General features: G+C 47.0%; 1 protein-coding gene across 1 annotated transcript; it reads left to right on the top strand.

The window, feature by feature from the left end:
• Positions 1-289: 289 nt before the first annotated feature.
• TSKS (testis specific serine kinase substrate) lies at positions 290-6,206 on the top strand. The gene is given in 12 exon segments (XM_021004129.1): positions 290-492; positions 780-1,005; positions 2,398-2,493; positions 2,777-2,822; positions 2,825-2,859; positions 3,154-3,237; positions 3,459-3,883; positions 4,391-4,588; positions 4,889-5,056; positions 5,307-5,442; positions 5,561-5,685; positions 6,037-6,206. Coding segments are annotated over 12 exon segments (1,866 nt in total). The 5' UTR covers positions 290-322; the 3' UTR covers positions 6,194-6,206.
• The last annotated feature ends 16,205 nt before the right edge of the window (positions 6,207-22,411 follow it).

Raw genomic sequence — 22,411 nt, forward strand, 5'->3', positions numbered from 1 at the left:
TTCCGGGAATGTTGTTTGGGAACTTCCATTCTGGGTTGCAGAGGTGGGGGGAAAGGACTCCTAGGTTCCACGCCTGGCCTCACAAGGTTCTAGTTTAAGCCTTGGGAGAGAGTCCACTGTCATTCTAGGAAAGGAGGAAGGACTGGATTAATAGATTCTAGGATCCTCCCACCCCCAGGGGGGTGTCTCTAGGTGGTTGGACCCTTTGTGAGGCAGGCTGGCAGGGGCTGGGGTCAGGGGTCAGAGTGGGTGGTGGGTCTCGGTGGACCCCCCACCCCCCTCCCCGGCACCTGGGCCGGGCCCCGCCCCCACCACTCACACCATGGCGAGTGTGGTGGTTAAGACGATCTGGCAATCCAAGGAGATCCATGAAGCCGGAGACCCCCCGGCAGGGGCTGAGAACCGGACCCAACTGGGGCCTGAGGTCCCTGGGGCTGGATCTGGCCCGGGAAAGGGGATCACCAAGAAAAAGAAAGCTGTGTCTTTCCATGGGTGTGTGGAGGCTTGGGGTTTGCTGACTAGGGGAGATAAGAGGGAGCCAAAGTTCTCAGGAGTCTCTGGGAAAGCTGACCCAACTGTTTCCTCCAGGGTAGAGCCCTGGGGCGTGCCGGGGGGCTGAGAGGGATGGGAGAGAGGGAACTCAGGCTCCCAAGAGTGCCAGGGAAAGTGACTGGTTTGGGACAGAGTCCTAGGGAAAATTTTGGAGTTGGGAGAGAGGGGAAAGGAGGAAACTGGGGCTCCCAGGGTGTCCAGGGGAGCTGACCAACTACCTCCTCTAGGGTAGAGCCCCGGATGTCCCATGAGCCTATGCAGTGGTGCCTGAACCTGAAGCGATCCTCAGCCTGCACCAATGTCTCCCTCCTCAACCTGGCAGCTGTGGAGCCTCCTGACTCCTCCAGGATCGAGTCCACCGCCGACGAGCTGCCCGCACTGCCTGCCTGGGGGACTTCCTCGCCTCCGGCCCCAGCCTGGGCCCCTGATGACCCTGACATTGCCGACCTGCTGGTAAGGCCCCCTCCCAGAGAGCTTGCATCCAGCACCACCCGTGCCCCACAAGCTCAGCCTTTGGTTCTAGCCACCAGTCTCTGTGGTCCTTGCTTAGAACACAGGGTCTCATTCCCAGACTGGTTTTCAAGGCCTGATTCTCATTTAGACCTAAGACTGCAGGCTAAGGGCTGAGTGATTGGTGACATTTCGTTCTGAGGACTCACGCTGTGACTCTTTTAGACCTGAGGCTTCAGGATCCAGGATTCATATTTGGGGTCTCCAAGGCAGATTGGGGTTCTAGGCTGTGGAAGGTGCCTTCAGGCTCAATCTTCTGCAAGTGGGTTTAAAGCCCAGTTTTGAGGATGCCCCAGGTGTCCACACTCCCTGGCCCAGAATCAGAATGGCAGAATGGAAGCTAACACCACCCCCTCCTCCCTTTCCCCCTGCCCCCAGTATGGAGATATGGAAACTGAGGGAGACTCAGAAGAGGAGAGGAACAGAGGGACTGTAAAACAGATGTGAACGAGGAATTGGGCCTTTGGCTTCTGGGTTGGACAGGACAGTGCTTTAGGTGCATCTCAACTCTGGGCTCTGGGCTTTAAGTGCCAAATTTCAAGTTCCGGCCTTGAACCTCAGGGAGCCAACCATCTCATCAAGCACCAAGCATTTATTAGACACCTACTATATGCCAAGGGGACTGGAAGACACAAGGGAAGGGAAAGGGAACTAAGAATTGTATAATGCCACAGACCTAAGTGCTTTACAACGATCATCCCGCTTGATCCTCACGACAACCTGGGAGGTAGGTGCTGTTCTTACCTCCATTTGACAGTTGAGGAAACTGAGGAGGCAGAAGGGAAGTGATTTGCTCAGGAACAAGACAGGCTGTGCAAAGGTGTGAGATTGTATGTGACAAGAAGCAGGCCAACTTGGCTGGCCCAAGAGGACATAAAGACAGAGCTTCTCTTAGGGGGTTCTCGAAGAGCTCCTATTGGATGCTAGATTCTCTGGAGAGACGTTAGAATTCGTTGAGTAGCTCAGCGAGATGTGTTTTAGGAAATTCACTTTGATGGCTATGAGGAGGGACCCTCAGCAGCATCTCCTCCATGCTGCACTACATTATCGCCCTCACCTCTGTAAGTGGGTGGTCTGCCTTTGTCTGGAGGGACTCAGGAGTGGGAAGAGACTGAGGCAAATAAGTCCGAGTTGGCTGAATTCCAGGCATTAGGATGTGAGGTGGCAGGGAGGCCTTAGGGCCCATGAGTGAACCCCAAATCCATGAATCTCCAAAAAGCTTGCTTCCCTTCCCCGCCGCTGGAATTGAGAGGGCACTTGCCTGGCTCCAGAGCTGGGGAACACAAGCAGCTAAGTCCGGGGTACTGTTCCCCTGAACCCTTTCGTGTCCTACAGAACGGGGTGAACAGTGGCTTGCTGCGGGCCAAGGACTCCATCACCAGCCTCAAGGAGAAGACCACCCGGGTCAACCAGCACGTCCAGTCGCTTCAGGTCCCACTAGCTGCCGCCCGGAACAACCCCTCCCCTTCCTAGATCTCCCCCCATGACCCCCACGTGTGAATCCTGGGTTGGCTGGGGGGGGGGATAGGGGTTGGGAGGGGGAGATCCCTTGCCCTGGACACCCTGCTGAGCCTGTGGAACCATCACACACCCCCTCGACCCCAGAGAATCCCTGTCTCTCTCTGAGTCTCGAGGCTGCGCGGGCCACCACGCCCCCACACACCTCCCGCCGGCCCCCAATTCTTCTCCCACTTTGGGCCTCTCCTCCCCACAGAGCGAGTGCTCGGTGCTGAGCGAGAACCTGGAGCGTAGGAGGCAGGAGGCGAGGAGCTGGAGGGATATTGTAGCCAGCTGAAGGTGAGCAGGAATTCAAGGAGGTGCTAGTGGGCGGGTCCACGGGGTAGGTGAGGCGGGGTTAAGGGGGCGGGACCAACCGAGTCTAGGACCCCGGGGTGGCATTGAGTGGTCTTGGTTAGGAAAGGGGACTTGGTTCCACTGAGGGTGGGTCTAGGGGAGGCCTGTGGGCACGGTCACTTGCGTTAAAGCAGGGATGGGGGCTAGCTGGGGACTGGGTCCAAGGGGAGCCCCTGCATCCCCGGGGAGGGCTTCCTCCCCTAGCCCCCACCCCCAGCCCCAGATGTCCGGTCCCAGGAGAATTGCCGGAAGGTGACCCGCTCAGTGGAAGACGCTGAGATAAAGACAAACGTCCTGAAGCAGAACTCGGCCCTGCTGGAGGTGAGGGACGCCTGGGTCCCGGGGCGGGCGCTGGGCCTGCCAGAGAGCCCAGAGCCTCCGAGCCTGGGGGGCGGGAAGTCAGATCGGCAGAAGCACCTCCCAGTAAGCCGGCCTTGGTCATCCCGCACCCCAAGCCCGTGGAAACCTGCCCATCTCCCAGTGACAGCAAGAGGAATCGGGGTCAGGCTCCCAGCAGGACTTCCCTCTCCTCGCCTCCCCAGGAGAAACTCCGGTTCCTCCAGCAGCAGCTGCAGGATGAGCCCCCCAGACGACAGGAGGCTGAGCTGCCGGAACCGGAGCAGCAGCTGGAGGCTGGACTGTTCCGCCACTCATTGGTCTCCTCCTGCCCCACTCCGCCCCCCGAAGAGACCCAGCCCCAGACTGAACCCCAGCCTCAGCCGGAGCCCGAGCCCGCGCGCCACCCGGAACCGGAGCTGGAGCCTGAGCCCGGTCTTGTGTCTGGCCCCACTTCCACGCCCCAGACGGGCAGCCCCACGGAGCCCTCTGGACCGCGAGTCCCAGTCAACCCCGGGGATGGGCTCGAAGGCCAGGGCCAAGGCCAGAGCGAGAGTCAGGGCCAGGGGCGCACAGGGGAGAGTGGAGAACTGGAGCTGCAGAAGGTCACCGCCGGCCTGGAGGAGCTTAGGTAACCAGAGGCCGGCCAGTCAAACGGGGCCAAGGGGGGGCGTTAGGCGCTAGATCAGGACAGAAGGGCGGAGCTATTTTGCCCGACGGGGCTGGGAAGATATCCAAGACTTCGTAGGACAGAGAAGGAAGGGCCAGTCTTGGAGCTGAGATTCCAACTCATTTTAGGATGTAGAGGGCAGGGTTAACCTGGGAGCGTGTGTTCCCTGGAAGGGCTTAGTCTGAGAAGTGGGAACTTCAAGAAAGATTAGGTGTGGAGGGCGGAGCTGTACTGGAGCCAATCTGGAAACCAGGAGGGCGCGTTCCAAACCTTAAAGTGGAGAAGACAACAAGGCAGTTAATAGTCAGCGAGCAGGGAGAGGGGTGCGTTTCCAGGCCTTGTGAGAAGAGAGGAGGCAAAGGGATCAGAACCGGGGGATATGGGAGAGGCTCTGGGACTCTGCTTCTGGAGGTGGGGTCCCTGGAAAAGGCAGACCCCTGAGCACGACTCACTGGCTTCCCCGGGCAGGAGAGAGGTGTCCTCGCTGACGGCACGTTGGTATCAGGAGGAGGGCGCGGTGCAAGAAGCGCTTCGACTGCTCGGAGGTCTCGGGGGGCGGCGGCTGGACGGCTTCCTGGGCCAGTGGGAGCGGGCGCAGAGGGAGCAGGCCCAGACTGCGCGGGGCCTCCAGGAGCTGCGGGGCCGGGCGGACGAGCTCTGTACCATGTGAGGACCCTCCACTCCTCCCCCCTCAGGAGCCCCCAATGCCCATCCTCCGAGACTAGGCTGGGAGGGCTGATCAGAGAGCAACGTGGAAGCGGTCCTCTCGGACCTCCTGGGTGAGACCCCTAAGCTGTAGAAGATGAAATTGCAGGCCAATTTGGGAACTGGAAGGGCTTTAGAAGTATGAAAGGGCAGGAGCAGACTGGCCTGAAGTTGGTTCCACGCAAGGTGCCACGTATTTGGGGACCCAGACTTTGTTGGGATGTGGCCTGCTGAGCTTCTCCATACCTGCCCTGCCCCCAGGGTGGAGCGTTCTGCAGTGTCTGTGGCTTCACTTCGGGGGGAGCTGGAGGGCCTGGGTCCCGTGAAGCCTGTGCTGGAGGAGCTGGGTCGACAGCTGGGCAGCACCCGCCGAGGCTCCGAGCTCGCTATGGCCTTGGACCGGCAGGGCTCCTACACTCGCTGCGGCAGGTAAATCCCCGACTCCCCAAGCCGCAGGGCCTAGGGTTAGGGAGGGATGTCGCGGTCCTGGAGCCCTACCTGGACCCGAGTGGGATGCTCAGAGAGCACCTCGGATCTGGAAGGTCGTGGTCCTGATGAAAAAGTGATGGGGAGGGGGAAGCTCCTGGGCATCTCGGATCTGGAGGGCTGTAGTCCGGCTCCTGGGTGATGGAGGTGGGCAGTCTGAGTAAGTCCCGGAGCCTAAGCCCATCGCCCCCAGCCAGGGGCAGCAGCTGTCGTCGGAGTCGCTGCAGCAGCTCCTGGAGCGGGCCCTGACACCACTAGTGGACGAAGTCAAGCAGCGTGGCCTGGCCCCTGCGTGCCCCAGCTGCCAGCGGCTACACAAGAAGATCCTGGTACGAACCACCCCCACTCCTGCCCCGCCCCAGGAGCCTGGTGTTGGACTGGCCAAGTGGGGAATGGGAACGTAAATGGGCATCATGAAGAACCCGGCCCTCCCTCCTGTCACTGCAGGAGTTAGAGCGCCAGGCACTGGCGAAGCATGTTCGGGCTGAGGCTCTGAGCTCCACTCTGAGGCTGGCCCAAGATGAGGCCCTCAGGGCCAAGAACCTGCTGCTCACAGACAAGATGAAGCCTGAGTGAGAGTCCTGACCCCTGACCTCACCTCACAATGACCTGAAATGTGACCCTGACCTCTAACCTCATCTGACCCTAGTGTGTCCCTAAACCTTTGACCTGCTATAACTGTGATTTGGACCTCATCATGACCCCTGACATCCCGTAGGAGCCCTAACCCTGATTTCTCTTGACCCTAACCTACATGACCATGACATCACGACCAGCTGGTGACATTCTAGTGTGATCCCTGAGACAATGACCTGTGACCCCTGACCCTTACTACCTCCTGCTTCTGACCCAAACCTCAAAGCCTGCGTGACCTGGAATGCTCCCATGCCCCCTCATCTAAGCACTCTTGTCCCTCCTTGCAGGGAGAAGGTGGCTGCTTTGGACTACCTGCATCTGAAGATGTGCTCCCTACATGACCAGCTCAGCAGCCTTCCTCTGGAGGGATCGGCCACGAGCCTAGGGGAGGGAGCAGTGGAGGAGCCCCTCCAAAACGGGGGGGGGCCTGCACCTGAGCAATAAAACTTCAACCCCAGGCCTGCTTCCTGTCTCCTGTCTGCAACACTAGAAATGCATTGCAACAGACCTTTATTAGTCAGCCACAAACCCTGTCCAAGACCTTGTGAAGATCCCTCAAGGGGCCTTCCATTCTATTGGAGCAATACTGGAGCAAAAGATGGGGGCTGAGGAGGGCCCTAGTCAGGTCTTCAAAGATGGCCAAGGTGGGTCAGCTAGGTGGTGCAGTGGATAAAGCTCTGGCCTTGGAGTCGGGAAGACCTGAGTTCAAATCTGGCCTCAGACACTTGGCACTTACTAGCAGTGTGACCCTGGGCAAGTCACTTAACCCCCATTGCCTCACCCCTCACCCCCAAAAAATAAGTCAAATGGCCAAGGATCTGGCTAAGGGTAGGATGAGGCTGAAGTTTGTTCTATGGATGTTATGAAAACAAATGTGGATGGGCTGAGGGTGAAGCTAAGGAAAGGAAGGGTTTTGTTCAATTCTATCATTTTACAAATAGGGAAACTGAGGCTCAGGGGGGCTAACTTGAGTTCCAGAGGGCCTGCTGGTCTTCTGACACCAAACCAGCTTTTTTCCTACCATACCAAGGATGGGTTCTTTGGGTGGACCTTCAGGGAAGATAAGGACTGGTGAGAGTAGACTGCAGCTGAACCCAGATATCAGGCTTGAGTTATGTTGAATAAGATTGAGTTCCCAAAGGGGCACTGGGGTTGGTTAATGATGGATAACTGAGTTTGTGTTTGGATAGACATTCACCTGTTGGGGTGAGATGATGGTGAAGTTGGGATGAAATCTGGTCTGACAGGCTGATTTGGACAAAATATGGCTGGGCTCTGTTTATGACTGAGTCTAGGGCTCTGGATGGGCTGCTTATGTCAGAGATGGATAAGATGTTACCCCTCATCAGCACTCTTCTTCCTTTAACCCTGTTCTGGATTCCTGGGGCTGAATTTTAGGGGCTAGAGTTTGAATTAGTCTTTCCTGTCAATTCACCATTTAGTAGCAAAATACTTTTTACATAGGCAACTATGATGTAAGTCTACTGACATACGAGAGAAGTGAAGGCCAAACTACAAAAAAATTTTCCGTGACCTAGAGATATTTACTGAAGGATATAAGTTCATTTGTTCCTATGAATTTGTCCAACATTGTCTGTTTAAGACAGTGCAGAGGGAAAATGTGGGATCCAGGATTAAACAGGAGGTGGAAAGCAGGGTGGATTGCCTTTAGAAAATTGCAAAGTTCTTAATCATCCCTAGCTTCCAATGGTAGCAAAAACCTGTTTTTAATACCATCGTTCTACCAATGTTGTTGTATGGTAGTGAGATATTGAATTACCCAGTTTCCGAAGAATTAGAAAACGATTATCACAGGGCAGTTGAGGGTGCATAATGGGTGTGAGAAGCCTGCAACATGTAACCAGTGAAGGACTTCAGGGAACAGGTGTAAAAGATAACAAAGAAATGTAGTATATGAAGAAAAGACAGGCCAGTCACAAGATGAGAGTGAGGGAGGACAGGTGGATAGCCACAACGTCCTCCTGTCCACAACGTCCTTCAGGTGTCAGGAAAAACCCTCAAGGAAGTTGGATTCACCACCCCAAGGCAAACATGGGAGAACATGGGCAAGAGTCACACAGGATGGGAGCTTCCAGATTAAACATTTGAGTTATTCAAAAACTTCCTAGCAATTAAAGCCATTCACTAGTGCAGGGAGCCTTGAGTCTAAAGGTTCCCCAGCCCTACATGGAATGGGCTACGGAGAGGTAATGGGCTTCCCTTCCTTGGAGGTCTTTAGGATAAAGCCAGATTATCACTCTATAGTTTGAAGTAGGAATTCCCCTCAGCTAAGGATTGGACCAGATGGCACTTGGAGACCCATCTCTGAAACTGTGATCTACCTCTACACAAGGGTTATCTGTAACCTGGGCTCCATTGAACCATGAGCCCTTGAAAGCTATATGAAGTTCAAGGCACTCTTTGGGTATTTAAAACCACAGTTTGGAAGCCCTTGCTGTTGACTCTCTTTAACAACCAGACAAAACGACAGGACAAGTTGGAAACAAAAGGCAATTAAACAGAGTAGCAAAGTAAATAAGGAAAATCTCCACTCCACCCCTCCCCAATATACACGCTCTTCCACACATTAGCACATCTCCTATGGGCGAGGAATCTTTTGCAGGAAAAAGAGTTAACTAGAGCACCTCACTCTCAGTACCTGCATCCCACTCCCTCTCTGTCTTTTATCACTGGCTGCTATCTACCAGTCAGTGATAACATCTATTGAGTCAGATCTCCTTTCTGAACTAGGACTTGTTGGTGTTAATTGCTGGGCTGCTTTCTCTACCACGCTGCCATCTGCTGGTTATCTGCTGAGCAGCTGTCATTTGATGATTTCACCAGCTATGGTCATTTTCTGGTTCTCTGTTCAATTAGAGTTCTAGTCAGCCTCTTCCCTGCAAAGGAGTTGTGCACTTAGAGGTACCCCACATCTTTGCTTTTACTTCAGCAACCATCTTTCCATCCAGGTTTGGGGGAGAGAAAATCTCTTTCAACTCTCATCATGCCCCTACCCTAGACTAGAGAGTGCCAAGAGCATGCAAAATGTCCTTGAGTTCTACTTAGAGAAGTCCGGGGGAGTGAATTAGCACTGGGGACATTCAATCTGCCTGCCTACCTTCTTCCTGGAACCAAAGCTGAAGCTCTCCCCCTGCTGTCCAGTAAAAATGCACAGTCCAGGGGGCAGAGCCAAGGTGGCAGGGTAAAGGCAGGGATTCACCTGAGCTCTCCCCCAAACCCCTCCAAATACCTTCAAAAATAACTAAACAAATTCTAGAGCAGCAGAACCTACAAAAAGACAGAGTGAAACAAATTGCCAGCCCAAGACAACCTGGAAGGTCAGCAGGAAAGGTCTGTCCCACCAGGCTGAGAGAGGAGTACAGTTCAGCACAGGTCCGCCAGTGCAGACCAGACCCATTAAACCCAGGCCTGGCAGCGGGGGAGGTTTCCAGACTTCTCAGCCCACAGACCCGAAAACAACCTGGAAGGTCAGCAGGAAAGGTCTGTTCCACCTGGGTGAGAGCAGCACACAGTCTAGTGCAATGTCAGCACAGTCCTGGCACCAGCAAACCAGGAGCAGGCTTGGGAGCCACTGAATCAGCAGAGTCAGTGGCTGCTTCTGGAGCTCTCAGCCCATAGATGGCAAGGGGATTGAACAACTGGTCAGAAGGAGATGACAGGGCTGTCTTTGCTAGCACTGAGGCAGGACTCTGTTGCTTTGCCCATACTTGGATCTGGGTTGCAGTCTTGGGTGGCAGTCCCAGAGTGAGGAGAAGCACTGGCATAGCAGAGCTTGTGGCTACAATGGAGGGAGAACCCTCCTCCCAGTTTCAGGACAGAAAAGAGTGCTTGTGGTTGTTCACAGACCAGAGCACAGGCCAGGAAAGGCATAAACATCTCTCCTTAGATCATACTACCTCAGAAGAACTAAAAACTTACAGGTCCCTAGAAGTATCTCTGAAAACAGCTTGCACAAAACCCCTGAAGCTTGGGACAGTTCACCATCATCCTGTAAGGAGAGCCCTACATTAACAAAGAGTTAAAAAGTCAAGTAATAGGCTGAGAAAATGAATAAATAAAGGAAAAAAATCTGACTATAGAAATTTACTTTGGTGACAAGGAAGATCAAAACACACACCCAGAAAAAGACAACAAAGTCAAAGCTCCTACATTCAAAGCCTCCAAGAAAAATATGAATTGGTCTCAGGCCATGGAAGAGCTCAAAAAGGGTTTTGAAAATCAAGTAAGAGAAGTAGAGGAAAAATTCGGAAGAGAATGTGAGAGTCATGCAAGAAAATCATGAAAAACAAGTCAATAGCTTGGTGAAGGAGACCCCCCCAAAATAGTGAAGAAAATAACACCTTAAAAATGGTAAAATAATAAATAGTAAATGGTAATGGTAAAAAAGGTCCAAAAACCAATGAGGAAAAGAATGTCTTAAAAAGAAGAATTGGCCAAATGGAAAAGGAGGTCCAAAAACTCACTGAAGAAAATAATTCCTTAAAAATTAGAATGGAGCAAATGGAAGCTAATGAGTCTATGAGAAATCAAGAAATCATAAAACAGAACCAAAAGAATGAAAAAAAATAGAAGAAAATGTGAAATACTCATTGGAGAAACAACTGGCCTGGAAAATAGACCCAGGAGTGATAATTTTAAAATTATTGGACTACCTGAAAGCCATGATCAAAAAAAGAACCTAGGCATCATCTGTCAAGAAATTACCAAGGAAAACTGTCCTGATATTCCAGAACCACAGGGTAAAATATAAATTGAAAGGATCCACTGATCACCTCCTCAAAGAGATCCCAAAATCAAAACTGCCAGGAATGTTACAGCCAAATTTCAGAGTTCCAGGTCAAGGAAAAAATATTGCAAGCAGCCAGAAAGAAATAACTCAAGTATCATGGAGCCACAATCAGGATAGCACAAGATTTAACAACTTCTACATTAAAGGACTGGAGGGCTTGGAATATGACATTCCAGAGGGCAAAGGAGCTAGGATTACAATCAAGATTCACCTATCCAGCAAAACTGAATATAATCCGGGGGTGGGGGTGGGGGGAGAATGGATATTTAATGAGATAGGTGAATTTCAAGCATTCTTGAGAAAAGATTAGAGCTAAATAGAAAATTTGACTTTCAAATACAAGACTCAAGAGAAGCGTGAAAAGGTAAACAGGATAGATAAATCACAAGGGACTTATTAAAGTTAAACTGTTTATATTCCTACATGGAAAGATATCTGTAACTCATAAGATCTTTCTCATTATTAGGGTAGTTAGAAGGAGTATATATAGACAGAGGGCACAGGGCGAGTTGAATATGAAGGGATGCTATCTAAAAAGTAAAATTAAGGGGTGAGAGAAGAAAGTACTGGGAGAAAGAGAAAGGGAGAGGTAGAATGAGGTAAACTATCTCACATAAAAGAAGCAAGAAAAAAGCTTTTACAATGGAGAAGAGGGGGGAAGTCAGGCAAAGCAGTTTGACGCTATAATAATTAACCAATGAGAGACTGGTTTGCTCTCTATCTAGAAACCTGATAAGCATTTATTAAGTGCCTACCTGCAACTGCTGTGCACTTAGACACTGGAGGTAAATAGGCAGATGAGATGTTCCATGTCTTCAGGGTAAACCATGCACATGTGCAAGACTGTGAGGTCCTTGGGAGTGGGGACTATATTTGCCTTTCTTTGTACCCCTAGTATTTAGCACAGTGCCTGGCCCTTGGTAAGAGCTTGGTAAATGCTTCTTGATTTGAAATATAACAAGACCCTGGAGATGGTAACAGCTAGCAAGTGAAAATCTCTAGCATTCCCTTATTTAGTCTCCTCAGAAACTGACATAACCTGGGGATTAGTGGAAGGGGGGGGATATGACTCACAGACCTATCCTCTTCTTAGCCTAAGGTAGAGGGCAGTCCAGGAGTGAGAGTGCCATCACCAGAAGGAGCACAAGGGCACCAGGGCAAGTGAGGAAAGGGTTAGTGGCATGACAAGGACTGAGCAGAGCTTAACGTAATACTTGGCACATAGTAGGAACTTAATAACTATTTATTAAGGGAGAGAGAAAAGGAGGGAAGGAGAGAAGTACCTTGGGGAGCCACAGAGGGAGACCAACAGGCATGTGATCCTTAACATCAAACTCCAGGACAGTGGCTACGTAATCTAGTCATGCATAAGCAATATGCAGCAGACACTAGGAGACCAGACCCACTTGAGTTACCAAGACTGGAGCCAGTGATGCCTTCCCTCACACATCAATCCCAGGATACTGGGGGTTTGTTCCTGAAATTTGTCCAATTTCTTGAATCTTTCTTTACTTGCCTGTTCACCTTGCTTTAAAGTTGGTTTTAAGATAAACAGGGTTAGCCAGTGCATTGCTCCTTACTATGTATCCTTGCACAAATGTAGTGAAGAGAAACAATGGAGGAGAGTTCCTAGGAGAGAGAAAATAAATGTTTTACATTTAATTTTAATTTTTCCTCAATTACACAATAACAAAATGTTAACATTCATTAAAAAGTTTTTAATTCAAATTCTTCCTCCCCCCTCACTGAGAAGGCAAGCAATTTGATGTGCAATCATGCAAAACATTTCCATGTTAGCCATGTTGCAAAAGAAAAGACAGACCAAAAAAACCACAAGAATAACAAAGAAAGTTTAAAAAAAAAGGGCTGCTTCAATCTGCATTCAGACCCCATTAGTTCTTTCTCTGGAGGTGGATAGCATTTTTCATCATAAGTACAAGAAAATTAATTTTATAACTGCAATATATATTTTGCAGAGAAATTCTCTGGCTAGGGGTTCAAGTTGTAGAGAGATTGATCCCTTCTTACCGTTTCCCAGGGCATTGCACTTCATGCTTATAGAGATGGTTCTCTATCTCTCAGAGAAATATATTTCTGGGCAAGTGATAGTTTTTGATTGGAGGAAACTATATAGTATTGGCTGGCGTTGGGAGGGGGGCCTTTGACCTCTTCTTCCCATCATTTTCTTGAGACTGTTTTGGATGGGAAACCACTCCTCCACAGCAGAGGAGGGTTGGTTATGTCTGAGAAGGAGTAGTACCACTCACACAAAGGAGTAAGAGGGAGTGACATTACCCTTATAACCTTGCTCATCAGCTCAACATAAAACCCATATAACCTATATCACTGCTAGACAGAACAAAATATATACAGAGCAATTTCCAAGGGGAGGACACAGGTCAGTCTGGAAGATGGCAAAGATGTAATATAATGGACAGCGTGAAAACAAATAACACAGGGGTTCCCATAATGGGAGGGTAGGGGAAAATGAGATAGAGACACCCACCAGAAGGATGAAGCTGACATGATGGATATGAGCATGAAATGGTGATCAGGGAAGGGAGTTTAGGCTTACCCAGGCTGAAATGCAGAATTACAGGAGTAATGAGTGGAACCACAGGGCCATAGAATGTCATATCCTTCACAACAGTGAAGGTACCTGATTCGTAATCCCTGAGAAATATGGTCCAAAATTATTAAAATAATAAAATATTTCATCTCTGCCCTTGAGTCCTCATTACCAAATTTGGGGTCTCCCTTTCCCATTCATCACCCTTTTTGTGTATTATACTCCCACAAGAAATCCACATGTGTGCTTCACATTGTACAAGTGTGAATGAGGAGAGAAATTACTGGTAAGATATGAAGCATAATATCAGTTCACTAGTTTAAGCAACAGCAATACTTATAGATGCAATGTTTTAGGTTGTATATGTTTGTGTATATTTCAGGATTTCTCAATTACTTTAGAAAGCATGTCACATTTTTTGTAGACATTTCCACAGTTTGGAGCTTGAATAAACCGGTTAATTTGTATACATTTAGAAGATCTATGAAGTACTTCCAAGGCATAAAAAAAAGTATAAATGGGAGTGTCACTGATTATATACTGCTTTGTTGAAATACTGCTATGTATGCCTATATATTGCTATATGTTAGCAGTTTGCTCCTAATTTAATTTTTAAATCAGATTTATTGTAGTTAAAGTGTCAACACAAACTTAACCAATTTTGATTTGAAAATTTTGTCTATCTGAAAAAAAATACATATTGGGAGAGTGTCACACACATGCCTTATTACACAAAGATAAGGCATAACATAAGGTACTTGTTGCGAACTATTCAGTCCTGTTATCTCCCACCAGTTTTCCTGACCACCCTCCACACTCCCAAAGACATGAAGAGAAAGGTTGGGGAAGGAGTTGAAGATGAAACCAAGAGGCAAAGGTAGCTTGGGAGGAAAGGGCTATACCCCTGCCTGGCAGCTCACCGCTGTGACTCCTTGCTCCGTGATAGCTGATCATCCAAAGCATTCTGGAACTCTCTCTGGCACGCACACTACCCCGAATCTCAACCAATAGCTTACATCTCCATGCCAGATCAAGGTTGCAGCTCTGTGCACAGTAGGCAGTATCACAAACGCCACAGCACTGGGCAGCAACCACATGCTGTCCATGGTGCTTCTCCATTTCCCCCTGTGTCTGCTGTCTGTCTCCCTTTTCTCTCCTTCCTTCCTCCCTCCCACCTTCCTTCTTCTATCTCTCCCTCTGCCTCTCCCTCTCCCCCTGCCTCTCTCTGTCTCTGTCTGCCTCTGTCTCTCTCTCTCTCTCTATGTCTCTCTGTGTCTCTCTCTGTCTCTCTGTCTCTGTCTGTCTCTCTCCTAAATTGATACTAAAATGGGAAAGAACAAGAGAGATCACTTACACAGAAAGATTTAGATGGGTTGTAGATAGGCAGTCTCTCTGTAGGGCACAAAACTCACAAGAAAAATCGAAATGGGGGAGGACCAAGTCACAAAACCCTTTCCTCATCTCCTCACTTCTCAATAAAGTGCCTACACTTTCTTGAACTTGTGCTCACTCCCCTGCATTTGTCACCATTCAAGCCCTGCTGAGTTGAAGTCATTGCTAATTGATAAGGGTTTTTTTTTCAGCTGATTTCTCAGCCAAGAGACAAACTGGTTATGATTACTTACGTTCTCCTCCTCTTCTGAGCCTCTAAAGCAGAAGTCAACAGATAGACATGGTAGAGTCTGTGGGAGTGTCCTGGGCAGTTGTACACATATACTAGTATAGCCCTTATAATAGCCAGGATTCCTTATCCTAACTCCCAAACACATCAATCAATCAGGTCCCCTAGAGCAAGGCCAGCTACATCTCCCCCATAACATTCTAGAAGAAGTTCTAAGAGGTCGAGGTGTGTGTGTGTCTTTTTAGTGCTCGTGAGCCCCAACCAGTGTGCTGCCTTCATGACTGTCAGTTTATTATCAGTTGGTCAGATGTTAGACTTGGGCAGCTTTTAGAAAAGAGTATTTGCTAAGGTAGAGTTAGTAAGAATAGCTGATATGAAACATCCCCCCAAAAGAGATCCCTCACACTCTCCCAAAAGTCCATACAGAGTCCAGGGAAAAGTGGGCTCATGCTTAGAGATTAAAGCACTGGCTCACAGCTCCTGGAAAACCCTTTGATGGAATCTTTAAGATGTTTCCTGAGGCAGCTAGGTGGCACCATAGTTCACAGACAAGTGGGTCTACAGTCAGGAAGACCTGAGTTCTCAGACACTTACTGTGGGACCCTGGACAAGTCACTTAATTGCTGTTTGCCTCAGTTTTCTCAACTGTAAAATGGGGATAATAATAGCACCTACCTCCCAGGCTTGTTGTGAGGATCAAATGAAATAATATTTGTAAACAGCTCTTAACACAGTGCTTGACATACAGTAAGCATTACATAGAAGCTTGTTCTCCTTTTCTCCCTTATTCTCCCTTTCTGTTGGGTTCTTTGTAGAGGCTGACAAAGTAGACAGAGCATTGGACTTGGAACCAGGAAGAAAAACCTGAGTTCAAATCCTTCCTCAGAAACTTTTTGCTGTGTGACCTTGGGTAAGTCATTTCACTTTTGCCTCAATTTCCTCATTGTAAAATAGGGATAATAGCACCTGCCTCGTGGGTAGGAGTGTTCTGGAGCCAGATTATATTGGGCTTGAAGACAGCTGATTGTTAAATCTTCAGTGTGAGCATTTATACTTCAAACTGGCAAACATCACAAAAATCAGCTTTTAATTTACTGTTTGGTTGGTTATCTAGATTTAAGAAAGTGATGGAGAAAATGCTAACAATGCAAATTAAACTTAAAAGTGTGTTCTGTTCACTTTTTGGGGGGTGGGGGGAGTTGTTTGCTAAAACATTTCCCATTCCAAAGACTCATGATGGAAAATGCTATCCACATCCAGAGAAAGAATTATGGAGTCTGAATGCAGATCAAAACTTCCTATTTTCTCTTTTTATTTGTTTGTGCTTTTCTTTCTCATGGTTTTTCCCTTTTGTTCTAATTCTTCTTTACAACATGACTAATATGGAAATACATTTAATATGGATGGATACACGGATAGCCTATGTCAGATTGCTTGCCTTCTTGGGTAGGGGGAGGGGAATGAGGGAGGAAGAAAAATTTGGAACTCAAAATCTTATAACTATCTTTACATGTAATTGGGAAAAAATACTATTAAGTAGGAAAAAAATTAAAATTAAAAAACAAAAAACTATTTCCCAGTATACTCCTGCTTACAGTTATCATGAGGATTAAATGAGATAACTGTTATCTCTTCTTTGCAAACTTTAAAGTGCTATCTCAATGCTAGCCATTATTGTTACTATTATTGTTGTTATTGTTATTATTTACCCAGTTTGTCATCAGTTAATCCAAGGTGGTGCTAGGATATTGATGGGGAAGATGGGTGGTTCACCAGGCTGTCCTGAGGTCAAGGGTCAAGAAAAGAGACCAAAAATGGAAAGGAGTGAGGCCCGGTGAGCCTCCTCTCCTCACTCATCCCCAAAACATCCAAACTTCTCTACTCAAGTAGCTTTAGTTTTTTGGGGGTTTTTTTGGTGAGGCAATTCGGGTTAAGTGACTTGCCCAGGACAGCTAGTGTCTGTGTCAAATGTCTGAGGCCACATTTGAACTCAGGTCCTCTGACTCCAAGGCCAGAGCTCTATCCACCATGCCACCTGGCTGCCCCAAATAGCTTTAGTTCTGAACTAGCACCCTGGCTTTCCACAGCTACCACAGGGTGTTCCCAAGCTTCTTAGTTAATCCACTCTTTCTGGAGAAAGTCAGTCCAATTGACTTGTGTTCCTTTGATCTAAAGCTTATGGTTGATTGAGATGTTTTATTCTCATCTGAGTAAGGTATCTGCATAAGATCGAATTGCTTGGTGGCAAAGTGGACAAAGTGCCAGGCCTGCAGTCAGAAGGACAGGAGTTCAAATTTGTTCTCAGACACTTACCAGCTGCATGACCCTGGGCAAGTCATTTAACCCTGTTGGCCTCAGTTTCCTTACCTGTAAAATGAGCTGGAGAAGGAAATGGCAAACCACCCCAGTATCTTTGCCAAGAAAACCCCAAAGGGAGTCGTGAAAAGTTAGACATGACTTAATAACAGCAGCAGCAAGGCAGCATTTTATCACTTACTTGAAATGGGGTGGAATGATTTAATCAGTTAACTCAGCCAAGCTCACCATTGCTGGAAATGCCCTTTGTTGACTTCTCTGAAGTTTCTGCCCAGTGCTCAATGTTCTTAACACATTCAGCAATCAGAAACTTTAAAGCTCAGGCTGTGGGTCCCCTTGAATGTCACAAGACCTTGAGACATACTAGAGCTAGCATTTCTCTGAGAAGCTTCTCCCACAGTTCTTCAGCAGGGCTAGAAGCTGTCTGTCTCCTGGTTCAGTGGACGCCCATGCATACCTTGGGAAGTGATCAGTGCACACCAAGATATGGCTCATGTTCTTTCCCTCTCTTTCCAGAGCTAGAGAGTCAATGCAAACAAGTCCCAAAAGTTTGCTAGAGCTTAAGTCCTCCAAATACCCTGAGCTAGGTGGTAGAACTTTTCTTTGCACAAACCTTATTCACTCAATCAACGAGCTTTTCTTAAGTGCCTGCTATGTGCCAGGCTCTTCCCTGGGCAGTAGGGACACAAACTGAGGCAAAGAAACAAACAAAAGATGAGTCTTCTTGACTCCAAGCCTGACACACTGTCCACTGTGCCACCTAGCTGCCCTGATTTTTGGTACCTCAGAATAAGACTTTGCATTTATCCCTACTGAATTTCATCTTATTAAACTCAGTGCAATGCTCCAGCCTGAACTTTCTTTTCTTTTCTTTTTTTTTTGATTTGTTTTTATTTTGGAGGCAATGGGGGTTAAGTGACTTGCCCAGGGTCACACAGCTAGCTAGTAAGTATCTGAGGTAGAATTTGAACTCAGGTCCTCCTGACTCCAGGGCCAGTGCTCTATCCACTGTGCCACCCAGCTGGCCCTAGCCTGAACTTTCAGATGCTACTTTGTTCAATGAGTTCCCCATCCATTCACTTTTTTTCTTTTTTCTTTTTTATTAATTTGTTTTGATTTATCAACAATCACTTCCATAAGCTTTTGAGTTTTAAATTTTTCTCCCCCTACCTCTCTACTTCCCTCCCCAAGACAGCACACAATTTGATACAGGCTATACATATATATTCCTAGTAAACATATTTTCACATTAATGATGTTGTAAGAAAGAATTAGAACCAATAGGAGGAACCACCAGAAAGAGGAAACAAAACACAACAGAAGAAAAGAAATAGCAAATAGTATGCTTCGATCTGCATTCAAACTCCATAGTTCTTTCTTTAGATGTGGATAGCATTTTCCATCATGAGGCTTTTGGAGATGTCTTAGATCCTTCTACTGCTGGTAAGGGTTAAGTTTATCAATATTAGTCATCGCACAACATGGCTGTTACTGTGCACAGTGTTCTCCTTGTCCTGCTCACTTCACTCAGCATCAAACCATACAAGTCTTTCCAGGTTTTTCTGAAGTTTGCCTGTTCATCATTTCCTATAGCACAATAGTATTCCATTACATTCATATATCACATGCACAGTTATATATTTCTATCTTGTCTTTCTCTCTATCCTTCCCCCTCGCCCCGTTTATACTTTTCTTTCTCCTTTTCCCTCCTCATTAATGTTTTGCTTTTGACCACTGCCTTCCTCAGTCCCACCTCCCTTCTGTCAGCCCCCTCCCTTTTCTTCCCTTTTACCCTTATTACTTCTTCCCTCCCTTCTATCCTCCCTCCCTTTTCTTTCCCCTTTTCTCTCCTACTGCCTATAGGGCATGTTAGATTTCTATACCTAACTGATTATGTTATTCCCTTCTTCAGCCAAATCTGATGAGAGTAAGGTTCAAACAATACTCATCTTCCTCCCTCCTTTCTCTCTGCTGGAATAGGTTTTTGTGCCTTTTGTTGTGATGTAATTTACCCTTGTCTTGCCTCCTCCTCTCCTTTTCTCTCAGTACATTTCCTTAGTTAGATCAGATTAATCCACTTACTTGGATCCATTTAACACACTTGATTAGATTTTTTTTCATCATTACATCAAAGTCAATTTATACCCACCCCTTTTATGTACACCTCTTTAATATGGTGTAATAACAATACAGCTCTCAAGAGTTACAAGTGGCATCTTCCCTTGTAGGGATGTAAACAGTTTGCCCTTATTAATAACATGTTGTTTCTTTCTGTCCCATTTACCTTTTTATGTCTCTCTTGAGTCTTGTATTTGAAGAGCATATTTTCTGTTGAGCTCTGGTCTTTTTACCAGGAAGATATGGAAGTCCCCTATTTTGTTGAATGTCCATCTCCTCCCCTGAAAGGTTATGCTCATTTTCGCTGAGTAGTTGATCCTTGGTTGTAATCCAAGCTCCTTTGCCTTATGGAATATCATATTCCACCATCCATCCACTTTAGTGTTGTCTTCAGATTTGATGAGAAGGTAATCACTGCCTTTACCCCAGTCATAGACAAAAATACCAACCGGCACAGGGCCAAGCACAAATCCCTGAGACATTTCACTGGACGCTTCCAGCTACATTGACACTAAAACATGGACAGCAATACTTTGAGACCAGTTACCCAGGAATGCAGCTGTACTGAGGAGACATAGGATAAATAGAGGATGGTACAGAGTTGCAAAACCAGTGGGAAATCGTGTAACACTGGGAGAGGAGAATGCAGAGTTGGGAGATTGCTGAAGGTATGTTTGGTGGGACACCATGACAAAGGTGTGCTTAGAAGATTCTAGGGACAAGGACTCATAAGGTACAGATCTGTTCCACCCTAATTATGCTAATTGTAGGGTACCATAGCACCCAAGAGAATCCTGAGATACCGAAGGAGGGGCCCATGCCAGCCTGGCATTAATAGATTTTATTAGGGTTAATTAGGTTAATTGAGGGAGTTTATTTACAAGAGGTCAGTCATCCTGGGCAGCTTCAGGACAAAGTGACATCATGGATCCCAGCACCAGCCCCAGGTCGGGCCAGGTATCATATAGAAACAGAACAAGGATGCAGATGCCAGGCATGGCCCAGGGTCATGTGTAAGCTTTCCCTTGGGAAAGTTGGAGCTTCTTTTATTTATTTGTTTTTAGTTTTTAACATTCATTGTTATAAGATTTGAGTTCTACATTTTCCCCCCTCCCCCTCCACATCCTTCCCCAACACGGCATGCAATCTTATATAGGCTATACACGTACAATCATATAAAACATCTCCACGTTAGTCATGTTGTAAAAGAAGAATCAGAACCGAAGGAAAAACCATGAGAAAGGAAACACACACGCAGATACACACACACACACACACACACACACACACACACACACACGAGAGTCTGCATTCAGACTCCACAGTTCTTTCTCTGGATGTGGATAGCATTTTCCGTCATCAGCCTTTTGAAATTGTCTTAGATCATTGTATTGCTGAGAAGAGAGAAGTCTATCAAAGTCAGTCATTGCATAATGTTCCTATTACTGTGTACAATGTTCTCCTGGTTCTGCTCACTTCACTCAGCATCAGTCCGTACAAGTCTTTCCAGGTTTTGCTGAAGTCTGCTTGCTCATCATTTCTTATAGCACAATAGTATTCCATTATTCATATACCACAACTTGTTCAGCCATTCCTCCATTGATGGGCATCCCCTCAATTTCCTATTCTTTACCACCACAAAAAGAGCTGCTATAAATATTTTTGTACATATGGGTCCTTTTCCCGTTATTATGCTCTCTTTGGGATACAGCCCTAGAAATGCTATTACTGGGTCAAAGGGTATGCACATTTTTATAGACCTTTAGGCACAGTTCCAAATTGCTCTCCAGAATGGTTGGATCAGTTCACAATGCCACCAACAATGCAGTAGTATTTCAATCTTCTCATATCTTCAGTTGGAGCTTCTTTTGCTGTTTATATTTACTCGGGGTAGCTTACATTCTCTTTGGAGTCATCGGCCATGTTCCCAGGCTCTCGCTACCACATGCAGTACTAAATGGGGACCATTGTCCTACTTTATAACAGCAACTGTTCCAGCCACATTTCTTTCTTAGCTATCATTGGTTTTATTTTGTTCTTTTTTCAAGTAATGAGCATTTTCTTTTATTAATCTCATCCCCCAGTCCTCCTCCACACCAACAACTAAAAAAAAAAACCCACCCCCAAACAAATTCCTCAATGCATAGCTACATAGTGTGGTAAAAAGAATTCTGACATTAGCCATGTCAAAAACATTATGCCTCTGCATCTGGAGTCCATAACCTCTCTGGCAGGGGGTAAGTGGTGTAGTCCATCTTCTGGGCTGATCAGAGTTCTGAAGTGTTTCAGAGTTGTTTGGCTAGCTAACATTGTTATCATTGCATCATTGTAGTTCTGCTCACTTTGCTCTGCATCAGTTCATAGAGATCTTCCCAGTTTCCTCTACAATTGTTCTTCTTACGGTACAACTATATTCCATTATATTCATATACTGTAACTTGACTAGCCATTCCCCAATGAGAAGCTATCCTTTTAGTTTCCAATTTGTGGATACCATGAAAAGAGCTGCTACACATATTTTTGTACAAGTAAACTATTTTCCTTTCTTTTTTTAAATTTTATTTCTTTTATAGACCTAGTAGTGGTGTGTCTGGGTCTGAGAGAGCACGCACAGTTTGGTAACTCTGGGCACAGCTCCAAATTGTTCTCCACAGTGGTACTGTGTTGCACCAATTCACAGCTCCACCAACAGATGCATGGGTGTGACCATGTATGCGTACCCCCTAGAATTGCTCATTTTCTTCTTTTGTTACTTTTGTCAGTCTGATGGATGTAAGAACCTAAAAGTTGCTTTAATTTGTTAACCTTTATTTTTTTGAAAAATATGATTATTTGTAGCTTAGATTTCTTCCTTTTAAAATTGCTCATATCCTTTGACCTTGGGGAATACTCTTAGTCTTACAAATTTGAATCAGTTCCTTATATATCTTGGAAATGAGACCTTCAGCAGACACACTTGTTGCAAATATTTTTTCCCAGTCTTCTTTGCATGGGAACTTATTTCCCCATTGGGGTGTACAGGTATTCAGGGAAGGCTAGTACCTCTGGTGTGAGGGCTACTGAGCCCTTTTCAGGGATGCTCATCTATCTTTGGTGTCCACCTGCCACTCAGCTCTCACCTGTGGCTCCATGAAGCTGTAGCATGTGCGGTGGCCACACTCCGGTAAACCATTTGGGAAGATGGGCTAAACCAAGTTGAGGGCAACCGATGGGCCTCAAACTTATTAG

The sequence above is a fragment of the Phascolarctos cinereus genome, unplaced genomic scaffold, assembly GCF_003287225.1.
Source record: "Phascolarctos cinereus isolate Bilbo 61053 unplaced genomic scaffold, phaCin_HiC Scaffold_726;HRSCAF=1367, whole genome shotgun sequence".
NCBI lineage: Eukaryota > Metazoa > Chordata > Mammalia > Diprotodontia > Phascolarctidae > Phascolarctos > Phascolarctos cinereus.